We start from the raw sequence: 27,327 nt of genomic DNA, 5'->3' as shown, positions 1-27,327 counted from the left end.
CTGAGACCAAGTGAGGACACGGCGACGACTGTGGTTGTTTCAGAGCGAGGACGTGAAGCTCAGTGACGTGTTACGGTCGGTTCACATCTTCGTGGGAGTGTTTGACAGCAACAGCTTCGGGTCGAAGGTCAGACTGAGGTTCAGATCATGGTTCAGGCGGCTGTGATGACAAAGCATTCGAGGAACAGGGAAATACTGTATATTAGACTGAGAGCTCATTTTCATTTGCTCTGCGAGACTCAGGGTCTGGATCTCCTCCATCGGGACGTGGTTTCAAAATCTTGCCGGTCCAATCACAACAGATTGTCTGATAATGGGGGCGGGGTTAATATCGCGACGTGGAGAGCAGCGACTTTTGTAAACAACCAAGATGGCCGCCGCTGATGACGATCGAGCATTAGATTTAAAAAGTATCAGATATTTTCACATCTCTTCCACGAAAACTGGTTCACAGACGTTGTGGAATCATCACAGACGTCACAGACGTCTCCTCTCCGCTCGCGTCCGTCGCCCAACAGACGCCGCGTGATCCGTCTGCGTCCGTTGGCGTTACGACTCGTGGAAATCGAACATGAACCGAGAGGTCCCAGACGCTAGGAAAATATTATATTGTGTCTGTGACGGTCCCTTAAAGAACATTCATATTTAATGTGTAGATGTGTGTGAGAGGGAGAGCAAGTCTGTCCAAGAGTGAAGCGAAAGTGTGTGTGTGTGTGTGTGTGTGTGCACGTTCACGTTTGCATACCTGTACGTGCACGTGGCTCCATCTTGAAGCAGGAGCCACGTGCACGGTGGCCGTCGCGTTGGTTCGTGTGTGTGCGCTCTCCCTCTCACGCCACTGGCTGAGAGCCCATACACATGTGTAGCTGCTGTGTCTGACGGAGTGTCCGTCTCCCCTGTGTGTGTGTGTGTGTGTGTGTGTGCGTGTGTGTGTCTGGTTGGATAATGAAGTCCAGGTGCCGCTGCCGCGCCGGCTCTAAGACACCTGTCACCAGAGTTTAGTGCCAGAGAAAGCCAGACTGCAAACAGGGCGAGACGAGCTGTTTGCTTATTTTAACAAGGCTGCCTAACTGGACCTGAGGACACGGGACGTACTATGAGCCCCTTTTTCTAGAGGCTCTGTCTGCGCATGTGTGTGTGTGTGTGTGTCATACACATTCAGCTTCCCCGACGTTTGCTGATTCAGACGTCGCAACCACGAGTGTTTCACTGAGGTCTTATAGTTATAGTTTGTAAAGAAAAAAGAAATCCATGAACATTTTATATTTGCTTTACAATTTGTTAAGGAATAAATCTAATATCGTGTTGTTGAGTTCAGGCAGAAGCACAGTAAGATCCAGCCCACAGCTGACGACGTGCAGGAAGTCTTTGTCAGTAAATTAGAGAAGAATCTACGTGCGTATGTGTTTTTGTTTACAAGTAAATAAGAAAGTAAAGTTTATTTATGCAGCAATTTTTCACACACATAAATCATAAAGCGCTGGAGCCACATAAAAAACGAAATGACTGAAAACACAAATGCATAAAACTTATACAAAGAGATGAAATGTTTGTCTGAACTCTTTAGATCATCCTTTAAACATCGGGATCATCTTCAGCATGAAAACTCAAAAAGCAGCTTCGTGAAAAAAAAAAGGGTGAGACTATTTTTCAGGATGTTTTTGCTGGACGATGTTTTAATCCTCAGAGAAAAACAAAAACAGACCGAACGAAGCGAAACGGCCCCTGGGAACTTGTGAAGTTACAGTCTGGTTCGTAGACGGAACATGAAATAAAGTCTCTTGATGAATTTATTAATGTAATATAGTTTTTTAATGATAAAAAAAAAACCCAGCTAACATTGGCAGCGAATTTCGGATCAACACATCATATGAATCAGATGAAATGAGTTCTGTTGCAGGAATCGTCCAGTTTTTTTCGGATGAGTTCTTTTGTCGCTGTGAATCCAAAGGGCCACAAAGCAGCAGGATACGAAATATCCACAGCCGCCGTTGTGCAGACTGGCCTCTCCCAAATCAAAGGCTTCATTGAGTCATTGACGGACCCTCCTTTTCCTGTGTCTGTGCCTGTTCATGTCAACCTTTACATGCAGACATCTACACTTCCTTCGTATAGCAGAGCCAGACAAAGGTCCACCTGTGTGAAAAGTCCTCGGAAACTTGCCTCCGTTCCTTCCAGCTCACTGAGGCTTGTTTAACTTTTCTTTTTTTTCACTCGGGCCCCCCTCCCGTCTCCGACACCTGTGGCCTCTCAACAGCCCGTCTGTGTCGCCCTCCGCCGCCTGCCAGCACATTCAGATACCTGCCGCACCTGGCACGCCGCCGCCGCCGCCGCCGGCCTGAGGCTGCATTGTGTGAGAAAGTGCCTTCGCTCTCTGCGCCGTTGTTTTCGCCCTGACGTGTGAACGCTGCGTTGAGGCGATGCCGTAATGGAGAGAAACATCTTTCGGCCACGTGCTTCGTCCGCACTCACTGAGATACGACTCTTGATCTAATGAAGGACGATGACGTGAGGCGGGTACGAGCTGTGTGAACACCTGACTGCGTTCAGGACGTTGTGAGGAGGACGAAGAGTCTCAGGTTTATATCGATGTATGTTGGTATGCGATCACTCTCTAATGTCGGAATCGGCATCGACCCCTGAAAAATCCATACCGGTCGGAAAAGTAGACGCACCATAACCCAGATTTGAAAACATTGTGTAGTCGTGAAAAACTATGACTGCTGATTCTTTTTGAACCGACTTAAGAGCGTCAGGTTGACTTGAATCCAAACCGTAACTTAAAGGCGTGTCAAGTTTTGGGAGGACGGACGATGGACTGATACACTGTCTGACTGGACCGTGGAAGGAGTCCTGGCTCGGAGACGCGTCCGTGTCTCCAGAAGCCTCCGGTGATGAGTCTCTCTTGACTAATGGCTGAAAGGGAACGAAAGGAAATCTCATGACCACTAATGAGTTCTTGTGGTTTTTCAAACCCACGTTTTTAGCCTCTTCATGGCGAAGCCGTGGATTGAGAGCATGTTGCTGAGACGTGTGGGTGTTTCCTCTTCCAAACTGGAGCTTCTCAGGCGTCCAAACCCACAGACGGGCCTGAAGCTGGATTGGATTTTTTTCGTCTTTATGCCACGAGAACACACTTGTGGTCACGATATTTCCTCTGTGACTCGTCGGTGCAATCACTCGCCCGCCAGGTTTTTGGGGGATGGGGGGGTTCTGTTGAGGATGTTTGACAGTAAATCACAAGATTCAAGTGTTGTCTTTTTGACTGTAAATTATTCAACAATGTACAAAATGAACATCATGTATTGAAGGAGACTTGGAACTAGAAAAGTAACAAAAGAAAACCCAACTTCCAGTCTTTAAAGGAGAAAAACAAAAACTCAAACTCAGGAAACAAGAGAGGGAACAGAGCAACAAAGCGCAGCGCTGATGCACCAATCAGAACAAAGAGGGAGGAGCAGAGACTTTATACACAACAGGCCGAGATAATTGAACACACGTGAGACTCGTGAGGAAACAGGTGCAGACGATCACCAGGGGAACTAGAGAGGACGCAAAGTGACCAGACGGGACAACAGGAAGTGAACGCAACATAAAACCAGGAAATACCAAACTGAAGATGAACAAAACACAAGGGACCGCAAGAGAGTAAGTTTAGATAAACAGGGACATGCACAAGGAAAGGCCAACCGCAGAAATCATAAACAATAAAGTCCCCAAAGCAAGAAAAGGTCAATGAGTAGTTCTCAAAGTTCATCAAGAGTCGTCTCAAAAGTCCACAAGACGTCTTGGTCCTACTGGGACCATGACACACATATACCAACTGATAAATGCTTCAGGTCAACACCAATCTGTACTTTTGGCTCCTGATTGTTCTCGTCAGCCGCCAGATATGATTTCTTCTTGTTCAACAAATTCAACCTGTATTTCTGTCTTCTTCTTCTTCTCTCTCTGAGGAGCCAGGATGAGGGCGAGGTCGTGGGAGCGCTGCGGGGAGACGGGCCTGGTCCTGCTGGGCTTCCTGACGTTGGCGGTGTCCGTGGGGAACCTGTCCACCAGGGGGCTGCAGGTACGGAGCTCACTGTTGTTTTATCGGTCGAGCGACTATCCTGAGGTTCATCTGCCGTCTTGCCCGTCCAGTTGGTCTTGATTTGATGATTTGCAGGTGAACGACGTTGTTAGAAGATGTTCAAATTTAAACCTGGGGAACATTTGGATGAAACCCTTTGTACGATAGTTTGGCTCACATGTCAAAGGGAGGTGGTAGACAGGCCGACTCAGCAGACACGTTGACTCTTCAAGGTGAATGTTAGACACAGTGCTCTGCATTACACGTGTAACTTAATCAAAATCAAAGAAAATGAACTCATGAAAACTTAAAGAAAAGCCACATGTTCACGGCCTCACCCTTTTTTCCTCGTGAAGCAAAAAATGCTGCTGAATATACAGAGTGTTCAATCAACACCTCCACTCTTTCAGCCCACACCAGTATTTACATACAGTGACCGTAAAACCAGGAACTATAAATCCTCATTCAGCTCCTTTCCAAAGCTCATTACATATTTAAATCAATATCTGAAAGGTTTCGCATCTCAACAGATTCACCAACAAACAATAAACTATCAAACTAAGCCTTTGGACTAAAAAGAAAAACCCCACCGGTTGGTTTAACCCATGATGTCAGCGATGACGTCACCAACCCCATAAAAACCTGGAAATTCTGGGCGGGGCCTCTTTCAAACAACAGACCAGCATGGTGGCTCTGAACGAAGGAACCAACAATTGTAAGTACGGACAGAGAAACAAACAATTAGACAATTTCCAAACCTGCAACTTAGTAAAGATGAACTGACAGTAACTTATGGCTCCTGTGTGTGTTTGCTTTAACTTACATACACTTTGATGTGAACTGTTACATGATGCTAACACAAACACGCCGGGACAGTGAGTGAAGCAATGTTAGCTTAGCAATGCTAAAGTATAGCAAAATGAAAGCATGTAGAAAATAATATGATGATGTGCAAGATGACTTGATGAATCAGGTTCTGTGTAGAAATATCTTTAGAGTATTTGTGGATCAGGAGCAACTGGACTCGGTTGTAGATTCTTGGAGTTGCTCCTGATTCAACGCCCCTTTTGGATGATTATGACATTGGATGAATGAGAATCTCCACACACGTCTCCTCACCTCTAACCAAAGTTTGGGCCTAAACATCTTGTTTTATTTTACCTGTAAATCAGCTTCTGGAAGAACGAATGTTCAATTAGCTTTGGGACCGAATTAAATGTGTTTCCAAAGACTTTTTTCAGTAGTTTATATTCATACATGATTATAGAAAGATTTTAAAGGTAACTGGGCATCTTCTCTTCTGCTTCACTGGACAGTTTGACCATGAAAGCTTGTGTATGTAACATTTAAAGAAAACATTGTTATTACTGACACCGGTGGTGGTCGAGTAAACTGCGAGTAAACTACAGTATTCTTTGAGGCTTGTACTCACACACGTGCTCATGCTGCGTTCCAGTTTACCTCAGAACGTTTTTACGACCTCCCGAGTCGTGATTCCGACTCGCAGGGGCGTTCCATTTCCGAGTTCCGGGATCATACTGGAACGCAGCTTATATCTGTCCGTAGGTAGGCACGAGCGGGCCTCCTGGACATCGTCCAAAATAGAGACGTGATGCTCGGACAGAGACCAAGTAATCCGGCCCTCTGCGGCACATGGTTTGTGCCAATTTAAGGAAAACCAGAAGAAGGAGATTTCAGACTGGATTCTGTTCTGCTCCATGGTGGAATCACTTGTCAAAACCAACAACACGCTATCGGCTGAGAAAGAAGAATAAAGTTTCTGTACGTCGTCTTTAAAAACATCAAAGAGTTTTGGCTTCATGCTTTTACACTGCACTTTTTGAAAAACCTGCATTAACGCTCAAGATTGTGTAATAATGTAGAAACAAATCCTGTCCGCGTGACTCGGCGTTCATCGAAAGCCTGAAACAGAAGATGGGAACCGTTTGCTCTTCTGTGTTTACCCTCGCTCTCTCTATCTCACCTACGCTCTCCGTCTGGTATTTCCAATAGCCTCTCGCCCCGTCGCTCACAGCTGCTCGGCCTTCACACCTTCTTTTACAAGGAGCTCAGCTCACATTCCAGCGGTCGCTCGGATGAGTCCGTCCGACTGAAGGGACGCAGCCAATCGGCCTGGATTAAACGCCGCTGAACACGGGGAATGTGCGAAATATGCTTCACCGTCTCGGCACAAAAACGCCGTGACGCTCATCCGCTGTGATTCTGTTTGGGCCCGACGCACCTGGTGCCGACGGTCCGGATTCACACGGGGAAAATCAAAGTGCTGCGACAAATACCAGGTCGCCATTACAAACACGAGCACAATGGCTTGTACCAACTGGAGTCCTGCTGCTGCCGCCACTGCTGTTACATCACCACTACAACCGCTTGACTCAGAATACGCTCGAGTCACTTTGTCAGTTGTGTGAATAGCAGCAGCACAGAAAGAGACAGATTTGAGAAGTTTCACTTGCATTTGAACGGTCAAACAAGACGAGCTCTAATCCCATTACATGGCAGGAACATGTGTCGGCAATGTGCAAATTGAGGACATAGTTAGAACCTGTTAAAATAACTTATAATATATATTATAATAAGAACTCGTGGGTCATGTGGTCGTATTTGCAATATTCATTTAATTTCAACTTAAGTGCAATTCCAACCAGTGTAATATGACATACTCCATGTGCAATTATTGTTACTGTTCTTGTATATAGAAAGTATGTTTTACTGTCTTACATGGAAACAAATTCTGTGTGTGTGTGTGTGTGTGTGTGTGTGTGTGTGTGTGTGTGTGTGTGTGTGTGTGTGTGTGTGTGTGTGTGTGTGTGTGTGTGTGTGTGTGTGTGTGTGTGTGTGTGTGTGTGTGTGTGTGTGTGTGTGTGTGTGTGTGTGTGTGTGTGTGTGTGTGTGTGTGTGTGTGGGGACATATCACATGACTACACTATGGGGACTCGTCATCCTGATGGGGGCGAACAAAGTCAACAGGATGTGAACCATTAAACGTAACCGTGAAGATGTGAGGAAGTGAATGTGATGTCCTCAAAGATATCGAATCATGACTTTGTATGTGTGTATGTGCAGGAGGAGGGCGTGGCCTCCAACAGTCTGGAGGAGGAGCTGGAGGTGACCACGTACTGGTGGGGGGAGTGGGCCAAGTGGACAGCCTGCACGCGCACCTGTGGAGGCGGAGTGATGTCACAGGAACGACACTGCCTCAAACAGAGGTCTGCACACGCACACGCACGCACACACACACGCACGCGCACACACACACACACACACGCACACACACGCACGCACGCACACACACACACATGAAACCTTAATAGGGCAACAGTTGGTATTTAAAGTGTAGATTCATTTCAAAGACGAGTAAATTTGGGGTAAACTGCGCTGAAAGATTAACAGCACATAAACCATCTCAACATGACATTATACTGTTTTAATATTATATATATATATATTCATAAATGTGGTTGTTTTTATTGTTTTTATTAATAATTCTTTAAATGTTTCTCTTCTGTCCAAAGAAAGAAAGTTGCCGCCGGTAAAGACAACATGACGTGTACAGGAACAGCGAAGAAGTATCACCTCTGCAACACTAAAGTGAGTCACACACTCACAGTCCATTAAAAACGAACGACCTTGTGTGACCCCCACTGGACCAGAGTCTCTCTAACGCCCCTGTGCTCTGCAGGAGTGTCCCGCCGCCGGGAGGAGCTTCAGAGAGGAGCAGTGCTGGTCCTTCAACTCGCAGCTTTACAACGGGAGGAACTACCAGTGGAAACCTCTGTATCCCGGTAATGACGCACGCGCAGCGACAAACCGCTCGTTACCTTGTGAAATGCAGCGGAGGTGAACGAGGTCTTTGCTGCCGAGCTGCTGTGTCGTTCACGTGACTGTACATACAGGTCTTATATCGACGGATGTACAGTTGACTGTTTCTTCACCAATATCTGAAAGTAGTTTTATTTATTCACCTTGTCGGTTTCTTATTTGCTGGTGTAGTAGGAACGACTAATATGAATGTTATTCAAACAGAAGGTTTGAGATTGTGTCTGGCCTGAGGAAGGTTTAATGCAAAAGTTCTAGAATATAATAAAGAGCTCCACTGAGGCCCGACAGTCCTTAAATCCAATCAAGCTGCAGCCCATTGCACACACTCATAGATATCAGTCGACTCCATATGTCAGATTTTATTCCCGTGAAAGTGATAAAACCTTTGTCCAGATCCACACCCACATCGTGTGTGTTCTTTGTTGACCTTTGTTCCATCCTCCCACCAAGACTAACAGACAAACAAACGAAATGAAGGATGAAAACCAAACCTGCTTGGTCGAGGTTAGTTAGTGTTAGTGGGTGTAATACGGCGACCTTTGACCTCTGACCCCCCCCCCCCCCCCGTAGACGACTACGTTCACATCTCCAGTAACCCCTGCGACCTCCACTGCACCACGACCGACGGCCAGAGGCAGCTGATGGTGACGGCTCGAGACGGGACGTCCTGCAAGTACAGCAGCTACCGCGGCGTCTGCGTGGACGGTAAGTGTGAGGTGAGTGCAGCTTCTTCTTTACTCACTTTTTTACACTAAGACTTCCTCTCAAGAGGATTCACTCCATAGAGACTAGCACAGTCAGCGCCGTGGATGTCAGCTGCCACGGTACGATCTAAGTTTTAACATAGGATCTTGAGAATCACATGCCGGCCGATTAGGAGAGATCTGTAATTAATTAGAGCTAAAAATAAAGTTTGAAGGTGAATACGCGGTTCTTAACCTTCACTCACCGTGATTCTGTTCAGACACATTATTTCTGCCGCGCACTGGGAGAAATCAGACTCAAAATATTGATTAACGAATGATTTATAACACATGTACAAATGCAAACATCACAACGTGAATAATAATTGATATTTTACATCTCCAGTTCCAAACTTTCCACAAACTGACATATGAATGTATTAATAAATATATAGTTTTAATAAACTACTACTTGTTCTTCTGCTGACATCAGGCAAAATATAAAATACATTTTAAGTATAAAAACATGACACACCATATTCTTTTTTCCCCAAAATAATCTGATCTAATTATGAACAGTATTAAGAGCTGTGTTGTCTCGATGTTATTATTAATAGAAGATAAATATTTTCTCCTCTGTTCTTCCACTTTGCTGCTCAGCCAATCGGATGTGACGGTGTCCTGTTTTCCTCCAACACCTTGGACAAGTGCGGCGTCTGTCAGGGCGACGGCAGCAGCTGCAGCAGAGTCACCGGGAACTTCCGCCGCGGGGCCACGACTCTGGGTGAGGCTCCGAGTTCAGTCGTCCCTACGCCGTCTTCTTCAGGAAGCCTCTATGGCTACATGTTTTATGTTTGTTTTTTTGTTTTACTGATATAGACATCAGAAGTCAGTAACTTCCTGGTCACAGAAGTTGGACAAAATATAGTTTGGTCCATCGTTCTTTATTTCCTGTACTTTGACTTGAGCACAAAGTTCAAGGTACAAATAACAAGACGTTACCTGTTTTGTTTTAGATTTTTTTCCCCCATTTTCCAAAAGGTAACTGCAATGGTGACAACAATGCTTGTGATTAAATACAATTTAAAAAAGGCAAAATTTATGTTAAAAAATGGAAATTCTCACCACGTCTTGTTTCTTGTCATCAAGGCTACTCGTTTATCACTCAAATCCCTGAGGGATCATGGGACATCCAGATCATCGAGAGGAAGAAGTCGGCTGATGTCCTGGGTGGGTACTTCCTCTTTCCCAGCTCTTCTCACCGTCAGCTATGTCTCTGATTTGTGTCTCGATTTCACAAACATATAAAGACAAACTGTGTAACAACCAAGTCTCTATCTAAATGTCCGATGTGTCTCTCACTCCTCAGCTGTGACCGACCAGGCAGGAAACTTCTTCTTCAACGGCGCCTACAAGGTCGACAGTCCCCAGAACTTCCATGCTGCCGGCACTATCTTCAAGTACCGCCGGCCCATGGACGTGTATGAGACCGGGATCGAGTACATTGTCGTCAAAGGACCCATTGATCAGGCGATCAATATCCTGGTAAACCAAAACCTTCCTCCGTCTACCTGTCTCACTGTCAGTCTCCTCGCTCATCCTCAACAGCTGACTGTTCAAGAACATGCATGTTATGACGTAATGATAGATTTGTACCTGGTGTTGTTTTTACCGATCTGAACCAATCTCCTCTCTCAGGTGTGGAACCAGAACGGACGCACGCCGTACATCACCTACGAGTACACCGTGCTGCGGGACTCCCTGCCGCCCATTCCGCCGCCCCCCGTCTACACCGGGTCAGACTCCTCAGCTGGCGAGGTGTCGGTGGAGGTGGGGAGTCTGCTGTCCCCCAACAGCAGCGTCTATGAGCAGACCGACCCTCAGGATCAGCTGGAGCCGGGAGCCGCAGACGGGCAGAAAGGCCAAGAGACCAACGAGGTTTACGAGGAAACGGCGGCCATTGACTGCGACCAGGATGGAGCAGCTCCCCCAAAATACACAGGTACGCACCAGTGTTTGTAACTGACCTTACAGTTCTTTTACAATATTAAATCACAGTGACAAAATGAAAGTTTGCCAACCCTTTGGAAGGCCCTGAGGTGCCTCTCGCTATTAACCTAGAAGAAGAAGAAGAAGAGAAAAAGGCTGTCGCCTTTCGAAGGTTCCTTCAAATGCGGCCAAGAAATGCGTCTTTTCATTCCCCAGCAACACAGGAACCAATGGGTTGATCTTTCACGGGTCAACCTACCCCAGTATTTATTGCACGCTGGTGACAAAGCTAGCTATGTGGGCGGCCGAGCTCCAGTAAGTGTCTCATTTGTGTTCGGCCTTCGTGGTCAGACACAGTTTTTCTACGTCTTTGAGTTCTATGTAACACCGTAACATAATACTGAGACACGTAATGAAGGTCTCCACCAATCAACATGAGGAAAGTGTTGCAGTTTCTCTGGACAAACCACCTTGAGGAGTCCAGAGTACAGCACGAGTGATCCAAGAGTTTTGTTCGATGGTACCATTAATCAGCTGATTCGCAAACTCGTAACATACCCTGGCATTTAGTTTAGGTTAGGACTTGTCAGCTGACTTATATGATAATTCCAATATATCCACATAAATTATATTCTGCATTGGTTGTGATTCAACAGAAAGAGATAGAAAACAAACCAGAAGCAGGTTCAGTGGTTTATTAGCAGACGATACAAAATAGGTCAGATTTTTAACCCGATCTTCCGTCCTCCTCCGTAAATCTGGATGTGTGTGTGATGGCCCTTTCAAGCTCTGCATTATTCATCGAACAGACACTTGAAGGGGTTCGGGAGCAGATAAAAAATTCAGAGTTTCATGGTGCCCCCCCCCCCCCTTTAAAAAAAGAAAAGAAATGGCCGCATCACCAACATGAGTGGTAATGGCCTTCCTGCGAGCTCTCAGCTCACTCTCCGCTGACCGTCCAGGCCATTACACCACCTCTCTCCGGGCGGGGCGATGAGTTAACCAGACAGTTAACCAAACAGCGCAGGCCTGGTTATCAAACACGTCCAAAAGATAAATTTAGTATCTTTATAAGGAATTAGCAGTTTAACACCTCTGTACAGGAGGTTATGTTTTTCGCTCCTGTCCTTTTATCTGTTTGTCGGCATCAGGATTATGCAAAAACTACTAAACAGATTTTCATAAAACATCTTGGAAGGATGGAACATGGTCCAAGAAAGAATCCATTACATTTTGGCATGGATCCTATTCGTTTGCGATTAATATTTCCGCCCGTGTTTTAGTTGTATGTGTTTCGACAATGAAGTTGCTTTTACATTTGTGTTTAATGTGGTCACAATGTGTCCCTGACCACGTCCCGAGGTGCTTTGGACAATCGGATCACAATAGAAGTCCTCAATGCGTCTTGGGTCTGGATGTCAATCTTCTAAACCAGAATGGAAACTAAGTTCTCACGTGATCAAAACTCTTTTTTTTCCTTGGATGATTTGAATTTGTTTTTCCTGTTTGATTGCTCTGTAGGAAACAGCAGTCACACAGGCAGCACCGCCAACCCTGCCGCTGGACCCCTGGACACGGGACCAGATTCCCCAAACCTCATCTGGAGGGTCCTGCTGGACGGACGGATCGGGCCCGACGACCTGCTCATCAACATCTCAACCAATCAGCTGCTGACGGAGGGCGGCGGCTTGTTCTCGTCAGAGGGGGGGCCAGCCGAGGCGGACCTGAGCAGCCTGGAGCGAGAGTTTGGTCTGAACGAGACGCTGGAGTTTACTCTGGGCCGCAAACGCAACGACAGCGGAGACACGTCTTACCAGAACAAGACGGTACAGAGCGCTGGGAGGACGTCGGGCCGCTCCAACAGAACCAGGTAACCCAACAGAACCAGGTAACCCAACAGAACCAGGTAATCCAACAGAACAAGGAAGAACCAGATAATCAATCAGAACCAGATAATCCAACACAACTAGATAACCCAACAGAACCAGGCAGAGACAGTCAATCTAACAGAACCAGGTAATCTAACAGAACCAGGTAATCTGACAGAACCAGGTAATCTAACAGAACCAGATAACCCAACAGAACCAGGTAATCTGACAGAACAAGAAAGAACCAGATAATCAATCAGAACCAGATAATCAATCAGAACCAGATAATCCAACAGAACCAGGCAGAGCTGGTCAATCTAACAGAACCAGATAATCAAACAGAACCAGATAATCAAACAGATCCAATTAATCAAACAGAACCAGATAATCCAACAGAACCAAACAGAACCAGATAATCAATCAGAACCAGATAATCCAACAGAACCAGATAATCAAACAGATCCAATTAATCAAACAGAACCAGATAATCCAACAGAACCAAACAGAACCAGATAATCAATCAGAACCAGATAATCCAACAGAACCAGATAATCCAACAGAACTAGGAAGAACCAGATAATCTATCAGAACCAGATAATCCAACAGAAACAGATAATCTATCAGAACCAGATAATCCAACCGAACCAGATAATCCAACAGAACTAGGAAGAACCAGATAATCAATCAGAACCAGATAATCAATCAGAACCAGATAATCCAACAGAACCAGGTAATCCAACAGAACCAGGCAGAGCAAGTCAATCTAACAGAACCAGGTAATCCAACAGAACACATCACAGCCTGTCGGGTTGGACTCACAGAACACTGTTTCCTCTCAGACTGGATTAAGGTCTGGACCGAATGTTTCCGCATCACATTGAGCCTCGATGTTCAGACACTGTCGGGCCCCTGGGCCTGATTCTGGCCGAGAAGCTACCTGGACCGCATGGATGCTGGTTTTCCTCTGAACAGAGATGACAGGCAGCGGGTCGACCCGCCATCAATCCACTGACAGACAGACAGACAGACAGACAGACAGACAGACAGACAGGCTGTAAATCAAGAAGACAGATTAACTGACAAGCAGCGAGACGGACAGACAGACAGACAGACAGACAGACAGAAAGTAAAACAAGGACATGGAAAGTGCAGCAGGTGGACAGGTACTGTAGATATACTGTACAGACAGACAGGTGGACACAGCAGGTTTTCACATCCATGATATTTAATATTCATGTTGGCTTCACTGCTCCGTGTCCAAACAGCTTCACCACTTCTGCAGCCAGCGGCCGTAAAACACTAATTCGAGATGAAAAACTATAAGTGCGTCTGTCAGGAAGCAGGAGGTGAATCTGCTGTCGCACAGAGACGGACTGAGAGAGGGAGGGAAATCTGAGAAGAAAATCTTTAGGAGCATTTGTGGAATCACAGAAACGTCTGTGATGATCCACAATGCAAACGTGTGTGTGTGTGTGTGTGTGTGTGTGTGTGTGTGTGTGTGTGTGTGTGTGTGTGTGTGTGTGTGTGTGTGTGTGTGTGTGTGTGTGTGTGTGTGTGTGTGTGTGTGTGTGTGTGTGTGTGTGTGTGTGTGTGTGTGTGTGTGTGTGTGTGTGTGTGTGTGTGTGTGTGTGTCAGGGGGAATCAGAGGCTCTACCAGAAGAACCTGAAGCTGAGCCCTGCGGACATGTATCGCTGGAAACTCTCCTCTCAGGAGCCCTGCAGCATGACGTGCTCTATAGGTACTGTACACACACACACACACACACACACACACACACACACACACACACACACACACACACTTCAGACAGAGTCTGCTGTGACAGTTAAAGGAATAATCTGTACCTGGAATTCTGACCAGGAGAAGCTGACTGACAGGAAGTCTACAACTCCCATGATCCCACACTGCTTCACCATGCCAACCATCCCTGCCTTCGTTCCATCACACCTCGGAACTCAGGACTCGGGTTTATCGTTCCATTATAATCTCGAAACTCGGAATAGCTGACCTCCGACTAGGAGAGGTCGAAAAAAAACCACCACCCCGACTTTCTAGCTCCGAACTCCGAGGTATAATGGAACGATAAAACCATACTTCCGAGTTCTGAGGTATAATGGAACGCAGCATCAGTCTGATGTTACTCTGCATTCCATTACACCTCGGATCTCGGAAGTATGGTTTATAGTTCCATTATGACTTATTAACCGACCACTGAGTCAGAAATTGAAAACTGGTACGCCCCTCGGCATTCTGACTCGGAAATCCCGACCCGAGGTATAATGGAGTTATTGTTCTGATTGAGACGCCCCCTAGTGGCAGAACATTACACGTTGAACGTTTACGTTCCTGACGCTGGTTTAGCGAAGTTCACTTTCCGTGGATCTTCACCAGAGGAAACTGGACCTTCCCCGATATTTGTCAAACACAAGTGTGAACAATATTCACTGCATTTCATTTCATTATGACAATAACTTCATTCATATACGATAAAACAGCAACAGTGACCTCAAAACCTTCACGGTGCTGCTGAATGTTTCCTATGTTCTTTAAACGCGTCTTTATCTTCCGTGTGAAGCACGTGGACGTTTATAAAATGTGTTTCGCCTCCATCCAGGAGTGTCCAGGTCCTTCGTCTCGTGTGTTCGCTACGACGGCATCGAGGTGCACGACATGTACTGTGACGCTCTGACCCGACCCGAGCCCGTCCACGACTTCTGCATCGGCAGAGACTGTCAGCCCAGGTACGGTCCGCCAACGGCAAAAGAGAACCCCCATTTAAATAGGTGAAATACGGTATTTCCTGACGCGATGGTGTGTGGTCCAGGTGGGAGGCGAGCAGCTGGAGCGAGTGCTCCCGGACCTGCGGCGAGGGCTTCCAGTTCCGTCTGGTCCGCTGCTGGAAGATGCTGTCGCCGGGCCTGGACAGCTCCGTGTACAGCGACCTGTGCACCATGGCCGACCTGGAGAGGCCCGTGGAGAGGCGCGCCTGCAAGAGCCCGGCCTGCGGCCCGCAGTGGGAGGTGGCCGAGTGGTCGGAGGTACGAGTACCACAGATTCAACGTCATTTCACGTTTACAGGTCTTGAGGCTTTGTTCACTACCGACGACGCTTTGTGACCAATAGTTTTTCGACTCCTCTTTTCCAGGTTCTGACCCTCTCTGCTTACAAACCAACACAATGAAGAACAACTATGTTTTCATACAACTATTTACAGTATATATTGAAAAGAGGAAAAAGGACAAATCCAGTTAAGACGTGTCCAGTATTTAGGTCTTAGTGAGATTATGCAGACGTGTATGTTTCTGAATCCCATTCATGACGTTTTGTTGGAGTTCACGTAGCAACGTCGACGTGTCCGTCAGTTACCAACTGCTCGTCGTCATAACCGGACTTCGCCCTGGAACATGTGAAGAGGAATACGAACGTCATACTCTTATAAACTCAAGTAAACGTCATAATCGGAATAATGTTGAATTCAGAATGAGGTCGATAGTCAGATTATTGGTTTTCATGTGAACGTAGTCAATGTCAGATTTCGATTTTCGATTCAAGTTATTCCCCTTCGACTTCTTTCTTTCTTTCTTGTTCCGTTTGATTTTTCTGAGCAGAGGATTCGTTTTGTTTTATCTGATGCTAATAAAATGTGTTGCCTCTTCCTGCAGTGTCCCGCCAAGTGCGGCCGCAGAGCCCTGGTGACCCGCGACGCCCGCTGCTCCGACGAGACCAGACCCTGCGACCCGACCACCAAACCGCCCACCGCGAAGAACTGCACGGGCCCGCCCTGCGAGCGCCACTGGACCGTGTCCGAGTGGGGCCCGGTGAGCCGCCCCGCTCTCCACAGACTGAAGAACTTCTGAGTGTAGATGATAATAACCATGATGAATAGCTGCTGTAGATCCAAACAGAAATATCGCTGTGGAATCACAGACGGTGACGAAAAGTCAGTTAGTTTGATTTAAGGATCGTTCTTCTGACCCCACGTCTGAGTCTTCTTTTCTGCTTTTAACACGTTTTCTCTGTCTAATATTTTGCAGATTGATCGCTCGCCTGTCCGCACCGTGAATTTATGTCTTTTATTGTGTCGTACGGACAAATGTAGTTCCTGACTGTTCCGTTCAAAGTCTGGAAAACTCTCAGGTCTTTGATTTACAACCTGGAAAAAGAGAAAGTGTTCCTGACACGCGGTGGGACACAGTTCCCAGTGCAGCAGCGGCCCCTTCATTTTTATTATTATGATTCAGAAAAATTGCCAACTGATGTGAGCACACGTAACTTTTTCTGCATTTCTGGAATACCTGCACGGATTGACCGGTTTATTGTGTTCAGCTGCGCAGTCGAACAACGTCTGCAGTAAATCAGTGTTCTATTATCCAGACGTTTGTCAGATCGCGTCTCGTGTTTGTAGAAGAGTCGAATGAAACAGATTTAAAAACACAAACACAAACAATCTGCAGCCTCACAGAAAAATATCACACATATTTTGAAGGGTCAGTTCATCCAAATCACAAATGTTGTTTAATATTCTCTCGGAATATTTATCTATTGAGATTGTTTGGGATTTATTAGTTCCGGGTTTCTATATATATATATATATATATATATATAATGTCTCAGATCTGCCTCCGAACCAACTGTGTGTGTGTGTGTGTGTGTGTGTGTGTGTGTGTGTGTGTGTGTGTGTGTGTGTGTGTGTGTGTGTGTGTGTGTGTGTGTGTGTGTGTGTGTGTGTGTGTGTGTGTGTGTGTGTGTGTGTGTGTGTGTGTGTGTGTGTGTGTGTGTGTGTCATCCATCAGAGGATTCAGTTGTAATTTCCTTAACGACAGTAAATCATTGTCAGATTTCGTGTGTTAGCGCAGTGGAACGATCCTGCGACCGAATCCTAGATCGGTGCGACGAGAAGCGACCCGACCTGACGTTTCCCGTGGGTCACGCCCTCCTGACCTTTGTGCCCCCTTGTCGCTCCCCAGTGCTCGGGCTCGTGCGGCCAGGGGAAGATGCTGCGTCACGTGTACTGCAAGGCCCCGGACGGCCGCGTGGTCCCTGAGAACCAGTGCTCGGCCGAGGACAAGCCCCTGGCCATCAACCCCTGTGGGGAGAGGGACTGCGCTCCCCACTGGCTGAGCCAGGACTGGGAGAGGGTGAGGCCCCCACAGCCCACACTCGAGCCTGTCTCCGATCCACGACTCTCTGGGTCCAGCCTGTTCTTTTATTCGTCTCTATGAATAAAATATCTCCGCTGGGGTTTTATTCATATTACAGTCGGTCAGACGAGATAAAATCATTTCATGTCAGCTTTGTTTCTTTTTCAGTATTTTCTGACATGTCATGGAAAAACAATAATGTGTATTCATCATGAAGAAGAACTGTGGCTGTCGGCCCAGACGCGATGATTCAGCTCCTCCTTCATATTCAGCTCAGTTGAATCATCAGTTGAACTACAGAGATTTGCAAATCCAGAAATGTCTCAGTAAACACGTGAGGTTTGGATGAAACGTTTTCTCTCTCATGAATCCAACCGACACTGATTTATACGATACTGTAATTTTTTTTGTAATTGTTTTAATTTATTTAATTTCAGTGATACTTTAAAAATCTGCCGACCCGACTGAGATGAATAATCCATCACAGTGATCGACTAATTTTAATTTCCTAAATTTGCATTTCGTTGAGTATTGTAGCCGTGAGCAGGGGTGTTCACCCTCCAGGAGGGTGGGAATCTAAAACACTCACACCATGCTGTAGTGTCTGGATACAAAAGACTTTTCAAAGGATCTTTTTATTTAATCATAGTTAAAGAATAAATCGACCGAACATTCAAAGCAAAATTCCATTTCCAAATCCGCAAGAGAGAAAATGTGTTTGTATCCCTGGTGGATTCCTCCCCTGGCTCAGGGAGGATAAGGAATACCTTACCCTTGCGTGACTTTATTCTCCCGACCGCAGTGCAACACGACGTGCGGCCGCGGCGCGAAGCGAAGGCTCGTCCAGTGCGTCGGCATCAGCGGAGGCAAGTTCCAGGTGTTCGACGACGAATCGTGCAGCGGGAGCGAGAAGCCGGAGGAGGAAAACACCTGCTTCGAGAGGCCGTGCTTCAAGTGGTACACCACGCCCTGGTCGGAGGTGAGGTTCCCACGATCACACATGTCGTGTTAAATGAGTGCGCCACATAAATCTGGGGAACATGAGACCCTGGGGGAGCACGTATGTTGGGAACAAAGGGACCTCATCGTGGACCTTGATACATCCCTTCCCACATTCCCTGTCTCTTTATGAAGTATTGGATTGATCTTCAATGATTTAAATCAGTCTAACTGTTATAAAGACACATGTCATGTGTGAGGTGTGTAACCTGTGTGTGTGTCCTCAGTGCACCAAGACGTGTGGCGTCGGCGTGAGGATGAGGGACGTGAAGTGTTACCAGGGCAGGGAGCTGGTCCGAGGCTGCGACCCCCTCACCAAGCCGGTGGCCAAGCAGACCTGCACCCTGCAGGCCTGTCCCACCGAGCCCCCAGGTAACTACACACACCTGGAGGGAGGGAGGGAGGGATGGGTAGGTACGTAGGTAGGTAGGTAGGTAGGTAGGTAGGTACGTAAGGACGTAGGTAGGTAGGTACGTACGTAAGTAGGTAGGTAGGTAGGGACGTAGGTAGGTAGGTAGGTAGGTACGTAAGGACGTAGGTAGGTAGGTACGTACGTAAGTAGGTAGGTAGGTAGGTAGGGATGTAGGTAGGTAGGTACGTAAGGACGTAGGTAGGTAGGTACGTAGGTAGGTAGGTAGGTAGGTAGGTACGTAGGGACGTAGGTAGGTAGGTAGGGACGTAGGTAGGTAGGTAGGTAGGGATGTAGGTAGGTAGGTAGGTACGTAGGTAGGTAGGTACGTAGGGACGTAGGTAGGTAGGTAGGTAGGTAGGTATGTAGGGACGTAGGTATTTAGGTAGGTAGGTAGGTAGGTAAGTAAGTAGATACATACATAGGTAGGTAGGTAGGTAGGTACATACGTACGTAGGTAGGGACGTAGGTAGGTAGGGATGTAGGTAGGTAGGTACATATGTACGTAGGTAGGGACGTAGGTAGGTACGTAGGGACGTAGGTATGTAGGTAGGTAGGTAAGTAAGTAGATACATACATTGCTAGGTAGGTAGGTAGGTAGGTACATAGGTACGTAGGTAGGGACGTAGGTAGGTAGGGACGTAGGTAGGGAAGTAGTAGGTAGGTAGGTAGGCAGGTAGGTAAGGAGGTATGTAGGTGGGGACGTAGGTATGTAGGTTTTGTTTTCTCTTCTGTAGTCGTCTTCTTTAAGTTCCCCTTTAAAATTAACACCAATCACAAAAGGGTTTTAAAGATAAAGTCTTGATGAGGTTTCTCTTCTCGTTGGAGGATTAAACAGATCTAAAGCTTGAATAGTAGAGTTTGAGTTTTTGCTCTCTTCGTAGAAGAACGTTTTTGTTCTGAGTTCAGATGTTGTGGTTCTGACATTGAGCGTCTTCGACCCGACTCGTGTCCCAGATGAGAGCTGCCAGGATCGTCCCTCCACCAACTGCCTGCTGGCCCTGAAGGTGAACCTGTGCAGCCACTGGTACTACAGCAAGGCCTGCTGCCACTCCTGCCGCGCCGTGCGATCGCCGCCCTCCTAGTCTGGCTCCACCCCGACTACGAGCCCGACTCCGACTCCAGCACGAGGAAACACACGACGACTGTTTCTACTCGTACAGCGGTTACTGTGAATGATGAGAGGAAGCTACAGGAGCTGGAGGAGAGGATCACATTTTAGATTTTTTACAAAGCAGAACTTGCTCCATTTGTCCGTTCGATAGTTTAAACTAGAATGTAGAGCTGAGATCAGATCGAGCTAAAACCAAATCTCACACACTCACAGAATCTGACACGTATTGTTTTCATCTAGATCCATAAATTATTCTCTGGGAAAATCAGTGAAAATGTAAAAAAAAAAAAAAAAAAGTTCTCACGATATTAAAGCTACAGTGTGTAATATTTAGAAGGACTTATTTACAGAAATTGAATATTTTTGAGACCTCCGCGTGAGTCTCCATGTTTCTACGTCTTGTTGAATACGCTTGTTGAACTAAACGTCCAGAACACGTCGCGTTCACGTTGAATTTTCAGACATTGACGGAAACAGGAAACGGAATCAGCGGTGCGCCGCCATAAAGTGTCCCCAGATGCCGCCAGTAAATAACAAAAATTTTACACTGGGGCTTAAATGAGATTTTTTTAAAATTCCTGGATCCGCTCCAAAATTGTACAGATTCTTTCGTGGCCCATGTTCCGTCTTTCCACCAAGATTCATAGAAATACTGTATGTGGTTCTTGTCTCAAACAACGTTACCTCCTCGGCCTGAGGTAAAAAATGATATTGTTCTTTCCCGAAAACATCTGACGAGGTTAATTTGAAATTAAATTGGAATTTACCGTTAAAAATGTTAATTCATAAATTTTTTTACATTTCAATTCTTCAAAAATGTTTATTTTTAGCTGACGTGATGCGAACTGACAAAGAGAAACTGTCACTGATTCATAATCGATTGGATTTGTGTAACAGAGATAGAAAGTTAAGATATTATTTTCTGATACAGTCCGAGTTCAGCTGACCTTCATCCTTTAAAGAACATCCATTAAATTATTTCCTCAAACTGAATATACTGCATGGCTAGAACTTTTAAAACACAGATACTGTTTATGAAATCTTATTTAAGTGTGTTACAGTGTGGCGTCTGGCATGGCCCCAACAGGAAGTTTTAACTAAAAGAGAAAAGACGTACATTCCCGTTCCAGCCCTGTAGTTTGGCGCCGTGCCGACGCGCCCGCAGGTTGTGGAAGCATATTTATTAGTCATAGCACATTATTTTCATGTACGGTGACGCTCCTGATGCGGACGGATTCCTGACACTTGAAGTATGGCTGAGACGTATTCAGACGTGTACGTGTTATGTCTCCTTTTTCACGACTGTGTACTGTTTGTTTTTATTATATATAACTGATACCTCTTTGTACAAAACCAAAGTATGGAGATTGTGTACTTGTCGATAATAAACTGTAAAAGAAAATGGTACTGACGTGTATTTCAATTAAACAACAGTTCAAATGAGCGTCTGTGTCGTTATTTATTCAGGGAACATTGAACCAACATGTTGGACAAGAACATTGTAAATATGAAATAATATTTATTCATTTGAACAAAATATGATCTCTTGATTAATATATTTATAATAAAAAGGGGAAAGTTTGCTTGAGTAAAGTTGGAAATCGTAAAGAACTTTAAAGGTTTAGTTTTTTATTGTGTTTAGTTTTTTTCGACTTTAATCTCAAATAATATCCTGTTTTTTTCCCAAGTAAAATTTTTTACAACTTTAATCTCGGGGAATATGTAATTACTTTTATCTTAAATATACTTTATTTAGTCTTGGAGATCTTGGAGTTTTCTTATTTGGGATATTACTCTGTGTGTAACCTCACTTCTTCTTCTCTTATTCTTTAGAAATGTTTCATTTCACATTAAGCTTCTGTCCAAACGGTCGACGTTACTCAGATCATCACCCTGGTTCAGAAACATCAGACGTATGAGTTTTAAAAAGAAAAGAAAACTGACATGTACTCTTCTCTTCCTTTCATGCAGATGATTTGACTTGTACGAATTATTGAAGATTAAAATGTATTATTATTTTTTGTGTCTAGAATCAACTGATCTGCATCAGTTTAGTATCATTTTATTCAACAGTGTAAATCAGGTGTCTCTCTCACACACACACACACACACACACACACACACACACACACACACACACACACACACACTCAGGACGGTTTAACTCTGCCTGTGAAAAATGTCCTTGAACTGTCCAACTGTGTGTGTGTGTGTGTGTGTGTGTGTGTGTGTGTGTCTAAAGTTCAAAAAGAGTCAAACCTTTTAAATCTCATGAAATCAGAATCACCATCACACTGAAACACTGTGTCTCTGCCGCCACCTACTGGCCTCAGAACATCACAGCATCCTGAATTAAAGGACAATACCACAGGTTTTTGTTTTTTGTTTGTGGAGGTTTTAGGAATAGGTTTCTAGACCCGTTGTTCTGTCCCATCAGTGTCAGTTTGTGTGACCTGACTGATCGTCACCAGTGATGAAACTGGGTCAGAACCGCTCTGATGGTTTTCCCATCAGCGCCTGCAGGAGGCTCCTCACAGTGAGCCCCGCCTCCTGCTGGTCGACGCACGACCTCGGCTCCTCCCCCGCCGCCGCCGGGTCACGTGACCGACTCGCCGCGGCCTCATTGGTCAGAGGCGTCACCTTCTCACTCAGTCTGAGAAAACACACACACACACACACACACACACACACAATAAAAACATTCACCTTCATCAATAATGTAATTTACTCAACATTATCGTTTTGTTGTTTTAGAGTTATTCAGTTGCGTGACGTTAACCGTGACTTCCTGACCTTTGTTGCTCGGAGACGGAGGCCGTCAGCTGACCTCTGACCTCTTGTCCTGCTGGACTGGACAGAACATCAGACGCACTGCGACCGGGGAACAGGTCCGTGAGCATAGGAGGCAGCTGTACGCACACACACACACACACACACACACACACACAAATACTTTCAGTTTATTTTTTTCGATGATTACGTCTCAGCTCAGGAAAATCAAAAATCTAGTATCTCAAAATATTTGAATATTTCCTGGGATCGATCAAAAAAAGGATCTAAAATACAGAAATATCCAACTCCTGAAACTGTAACTTTTTCCGCAATGTTCTAATATTTTGAGATGCACATGTCGACCAAAGTGAAATATCAAAAGGAGGCGTGGCGACACTCGGACCTCCTGGCTGGTCGGATCCAGCACCAGAGTTCGGATCAGGTCCCGTCTGGCTCCCACCGGGTTCCCGACCCGTCTCAAGCTCCGGGCTCTGTTCTCGTAGTACCGACCCGCGGAGGGGTCGTACCGGACGGCGACAGAAAACATGTCCGCCGCCTCCTGGAAACGCCTGCAGACACACACACACGCATTATCTGTGAGTGAGTGTGTGTGTGTGTGTGTGTGTGTGTGTGTGTGTGTGTGTGTGTGTGTGTGTGTGTGTGTGTGTGTGTGTGCGTGCGTGTGTGTGTCTCTGACCCGTCCTGGAAGTGGAGTGAGCCCAACGTGTTGTGCAGGACAGCGAGGCGCCGCCGGACAGCCGGGTCGTCGGGCCGCATCATCTCCTCGGCCTGCTGGTAGTCGGCCAGAGCGTAAGACCACTCGCCCTGCTTGAAGAAACAGTCTGACACACACACACAGTTTAATATTTACACCTCACCTGGTCTGACGTCAGCGTCAGTCAATCAGGACACACACACACACACACACACCTCCTCGGTTCAGGTACAGGCCGGCCTGGCCCTTCTCCTCGTCGACGGCCTTGTTGAGCAGCAGAGCAGCTTCTGCGAACAGGCCTCGGCCGAAGCACTGGACGGCGAAGTCGTTGTAGGTGAGTACCAGCTGGAACTCCGCCTCCTCCTCCAGAGAGCGCTGCTCGTCGTCCTCCCCGTCTCGGGCCTCCGCCTGACCCCTGACCTCCTGCTGCTCCTCCCCTGCCCCCTCGCTCAGCTCCACCGCCTGGACCAGGTCCTCGATGGCGGCGGTGAAGTCTTTCAGACGCCGGTAGAGAATCCCTCTGATGGAACCACACCAAGGTTGGAGTTACTGTAACCTTGGCAAATGGTTCCGGGGGGGCGGGACTCACCTGAACAGGTAGAGGCGAGCGTCGTGCGGACAGTTCTCCAGAGCCACGTCGATCTCGCAGACGGCCTCGGACAGCCGGCCCGACACGGCTCGGCCCACCGCCCGCTGCCGCGCCCGTTCAGCGGCCCGCCGCAGCTGCAGCAGCAGCGCTCCGGCCTCCGGGCACGTCGGGTTCAACGCCAACGCCGACCTCACGTCCTGGTGACACCGGGACGTCTGGACAGGAGGGAAAAGGAGGTCACTGTGCCTTTACAGATAATAATAATAAAAAATGAAGATACACTTCATTTTAGTCTCTGCGGTAAAGTCCTTTGATGTAAATTTGTAATAAACTAGATTTGCCCTGTGTTTTTTTTATTTTGCTGTTGTGATTTGCACCTCAGGGCCACCGTAGAGACGCCCCGTGTCTGTGAAACACTGATGTTGAAGGTGACTCTCCTTTATTCAGTGGGGGGTTTTTTTGCACTGGATTGACTTTCTGATTATCTTTCTGTTATTAATTCTCTACATCATCAGCTGTAAGTGGCTGAGGGGTGAAGGGTCGATGCTCCCGCAGCTGAGACCTGGTGGAGTCGTCTGTGCAGTCGGGCTCTGAGGACGAGAAGGTCGGAGGTCGCGCCATCAGACGCCATCCAGTCGTTGACCAACTTCAGACAGTCGGCGTGGCGACCTGCCGCTGCCAGACAGACCAGGCTGGGAACCGCAGCACAACGAGCACATCAACGAACATTCATGTGGCACAGAAATAGAATCTAAATATTTGTGTTTCTACAGATAAGCAGAATATTTTTTTCCTCGCGGGCTCATCACCTTCTCACTGCGTGGGCCCTGCAGCCGGGCGCCACCCCGGCCGCTCTGCTGACGGCCTCCAGAGCCTCGGGGAAAAGACCTCGGTCGAACAAACACTGGCCCTGAGAAGGACAGGAAACAGAATCAATTGTTTCAAGGCCCAGAACCATGTTCATGCAATCATCTGGAGATAAACTCCCAGGTCACATTCCAACCAAGTTATCTGAAAATCCATCCATGTGTTGCCGAGTTATTTTGTTCACACACACACACACACACAAACACACACACATACAGAGGCAAAAAAACCAAGTCAGAACTCAGGGGGGCGCTGTAGAGACTTTTACCTGCAGGTAGTAGATGAAGGCCAAGCGGCCGCTGAAAGCTCCGGGCTCCAGCAGACAGGCCTTTTGATAGCAGGCTGCCGCTGACTGGAAGTCACAGAGCTGCAGGTAGGCCTCCGCCTGAGCCGCGAACAGCCGAGTCTGGGAAAAAACGCGCGCCACAGCAGAGGTTACCAGGGCAACACAGGAACGTTTTTCTACATGTGAAACTTCACGTCCATCACCTGATGTGGCTGCAGCGTGGCGGCTTTAGAGAAGCAGATCACGGCCTTCTCGTACTGGAACCTTCCCGTGGCATCTTCTCCATGTGAGTAACTGCAAAAAAATGAAGATAAAAGTGTCATAAAATGTTATTCAACCCTGAAAATGCAGCAAATGTTTCTTTTACAATCCTTCCATGATCCTACTGACACAGTAGACTCTGAGAATGGTGAGTGTGGTTACAAGGTCGGTGGCCCTTTGTCCTAAATGTACTGAGACAGAGACGGAGCGTTTCTATGGAGACAGACATTCTGTCTGTTTGATGACGAGATTATTCAGGAGATGAATACAACCCAGAGTAACACCATGCACTGACCACCTGTTGATGTGTGTAATGAACCAGAAATCTCCTCAATATATTGAACTCTTTGTAATAACTACTCATCCACGATCTCCGTCTCCCTGATTCAACTGCACCATTTTTTTCCCCATCACACTGACAATATGTTTTTATTTTTATTTCCCTCATGGTTCTCACTGCTCCGCGGCCTTGCTCTGGACGATGGCGCTCCCCTGCGGGTGGGATCTCTGAGGACGTTTCCCCCCTGGAGCCTCCTTGGAGGTGTTGTTTTCTTTTCTCCGGGCCTCGTCCACCAAACCCTGCTGCTCTGACCGCTGCTGGATGACCAAACGACAATGAGTTAATATTAAATACAGAATTATTTGGGTTTTCCTGAGGGATATAAACTCTCAACACCGGGACGATTCAACTGACAATCAACACAATTTTTACTTATAACTCTAAACAAAACTAGTGTGTTTGTTATGAAGTTCAGGGTACAGTACAGTTATGTCTACTAATCTAAAAGCCTTGTGGGGTTTTTGTGTTTGTGTTTTTTTCCAGGATAATTTCCTGTTTGAGAATTGCACTTATTTAAATTCATAAAAACAATAACAACAATATTTTAAATGTTTGAAATGAAGTCTCAAAGGATCTGGTTGGGTCTAATCAAAATTTTCCATTTTTCAACATTAATTTGTTACGTACACATATTGCGAGACAATTGAGTCCACATGACAATTATAATATAAATCATATTATACGAATAATATAATCAAAAACTCATGTTACTCAGGAATAGAACAATTTATAGAAATACTGAGATAAAAATGTAAACCGCAGAATAAAGAATTCACATGATACTATAGTGTCGTTGTGCAAACAAGTTTAATTAAATTAAAAGTTTAAAATTAAACGTTCCACAGTGACGTTTATTCTGCAAATAAATAAAATAAAGATAATTCAAACAGCCTCAGATTTAAAGCCTTACTAATTTAAACGCATTTTAAAATTCAAGTAACAAAATGTTTTTAAATATATATTTTACCGTATTGTCAGTTTTCTCCTCAGTTTCCATTGTTGTCGCTCAAACAGCTGATTTAAGCTGATTTTACATCCACTTTTTTTTTTACTTCACTGCAAGTTTAAAGTTTCTGTGTCATGTTGGTTAAAATCTGGTTGTGGCCATGGAAACCAAGTTCCACACACAGAGGCTTTTATTTTGTAAACTCGACTCAGATGATTCCCTCTCCGTCTCTTCCGGTGTCGTTTCCACCCCGGACGGAATGGCGTCAATAGCGTTTTAACGATGTTTGATGTAAACTTACATTTTCTTATTAATATCTACGTGATCGTCGTCACAACGATAAGTTAACTACTTTGTTTCTGGTTATATTTTCAGTTTAGGACACGACGACCGTCCTGAGGCTCAACCTCTGTTCCGACAGCGACCGGAAGTAGTTTT

At 46.1% G+C, this 27,327-nt stretch overlaps 2 protein-coding genes across 6 annotated transcripts in view; one reads left to right on the top strand and one right to left on the bottom strand.

Moving 5' to 3' along the window:
* adamtsl2 (ADAMTS-like 2) overlaps positions 1–20,492 on the top strand; it is a 23,615-nt gene extending 3,123 nt beyond the window's left edge. The window contains exons 2-19 of one of the 3 annotated variants that reach the window (XM_035640221.2): positions 3,964–4,069; positions 7,154–7,296; positions 7,603–7,678; positions 7,770–7,872; positions 8,480–8,625; positions 9,253–9,376; positions 9,742–9,822; positions 9,962–10,137; positions 10,291–10,594; positions 12,103–12,451; positions 14,085–14,188; positions 15,065–15,191; positions 15,275–15,488; positions 16,113–16,268; positions 17,418–17,588; positions 18,394–18,570; positions 18,818–18,962; positions 19,957–20,492. In XM_035640221.2, coding sequence (XP_035496114.2) covers positions 3,965–4,069; positions 7,154–7,296; positions 7,603–7,678; positions 7,770–7,872; positions 8,480–8,625; positions 9,253–9,376; positions 9,742–9,822; positions 9,962–10,137; positions 10,291–10,594; positions 12,103–12,451; positions 14,085–14,188; positions 15,065–15,191; positions 15,275–15,488; positions 16,113–16,268; positions 17,418–17,588; positions 18,394–18,570; positions 18,818–18,962; positions 19,957–20,084 — 2,829 coding nt within the window. In that variant the 5' untranslated portion in view covers position 3,964 and the 3' untranslated portion in view covers positions 20,085–20,492. Of the gene's footprint in view, positions 1–3,956; positions 4,070–4,713; positions 4,785–7,153; positions 7,297–7,602; positions 7,679–7,769; positions 7,873–8,479; positions 8,626–9,252; positions 9,377–9,741; positions 9,823–9,961; positions 10,138–10,290; positions 10,595–12,102; positions 12,452–14,084; positions 14,189–15,064; positions 15,192–15,274; positions 15,489–16,112; positions 16,269–17,417; positions 17,589–18,393; positions 18,571–18,817; positions 18,963–19,956 lie in introns of those variants that run through there. The other 2 variants (XM_047329037.1, XM_047329038.1) reach the window with 2 other exon arrangements.
* A 1,055-nt stretch (positions 20,493–21,547) lies between these two features.
* LOC118314087 (tetratricopeptide repeat protein 16) lies at positions 21,548–27,254 on the bottom strand. Of its 3 annotated transcripts, none has more exons than XM_035640222.2 (12): positions 26,911–27,254; positions 26,061–26,200; positions 25,546–25,636; positions 25,325–25,462; positions 24,999–25,099; positions 24,752–24,881; positions 24,190–24,404; positions 23,816–24,120; positions 23,583–23,727; positions 23,289–23,454; positions 22,907–23,022; positions 21,548–22,766 (listed from the first exon to the last, which is right to left on the bottom strand). In XM_035640222.2, the coding sequence occupies exons 1-12, from the start codon at positions 26,938–26,940 to the stop codon at positions 22,598–22,600; spliced, it is 1,746 nt and encodes a 581-aa protein (XP_035496115.2). In that variant the 5' UTR covers positions 26,941–27,254; the 3' UTR covers positions 21,548–22,597. The 3 variants fall into 3 exon arrangements, with proteins under 3 accessions (XP_035496115.2, XP_035496117.2, XP_035496116.2); XM_035640224.2 differs by having other exon boundaries at positions 23,313–23,454; XM_035640223.2 differs by having other exon boundaries at positions 26,061–26,197.
* Positions 27,255–27,327: the final 73 nt, after the last annotated feature.

This window comes from Scophthalmus maximus, chromosome 19 (genome assembly GCF_022379125.1).
Source record: "Scophthalmus maximus strain ysfricsl-2021 chromosome 19, ASM2237912v1, whole genome shotgun sequence".
NCBI lineage: Eukaryota > Metazoa > Chordata > Actinopteri > Pleuronectiformes > Scophthalmidae > Scophthalmus > Scophthalmus maximus.
This window is presented reverse-complemented; position numbering and strand designations above follow the sequence as displayed.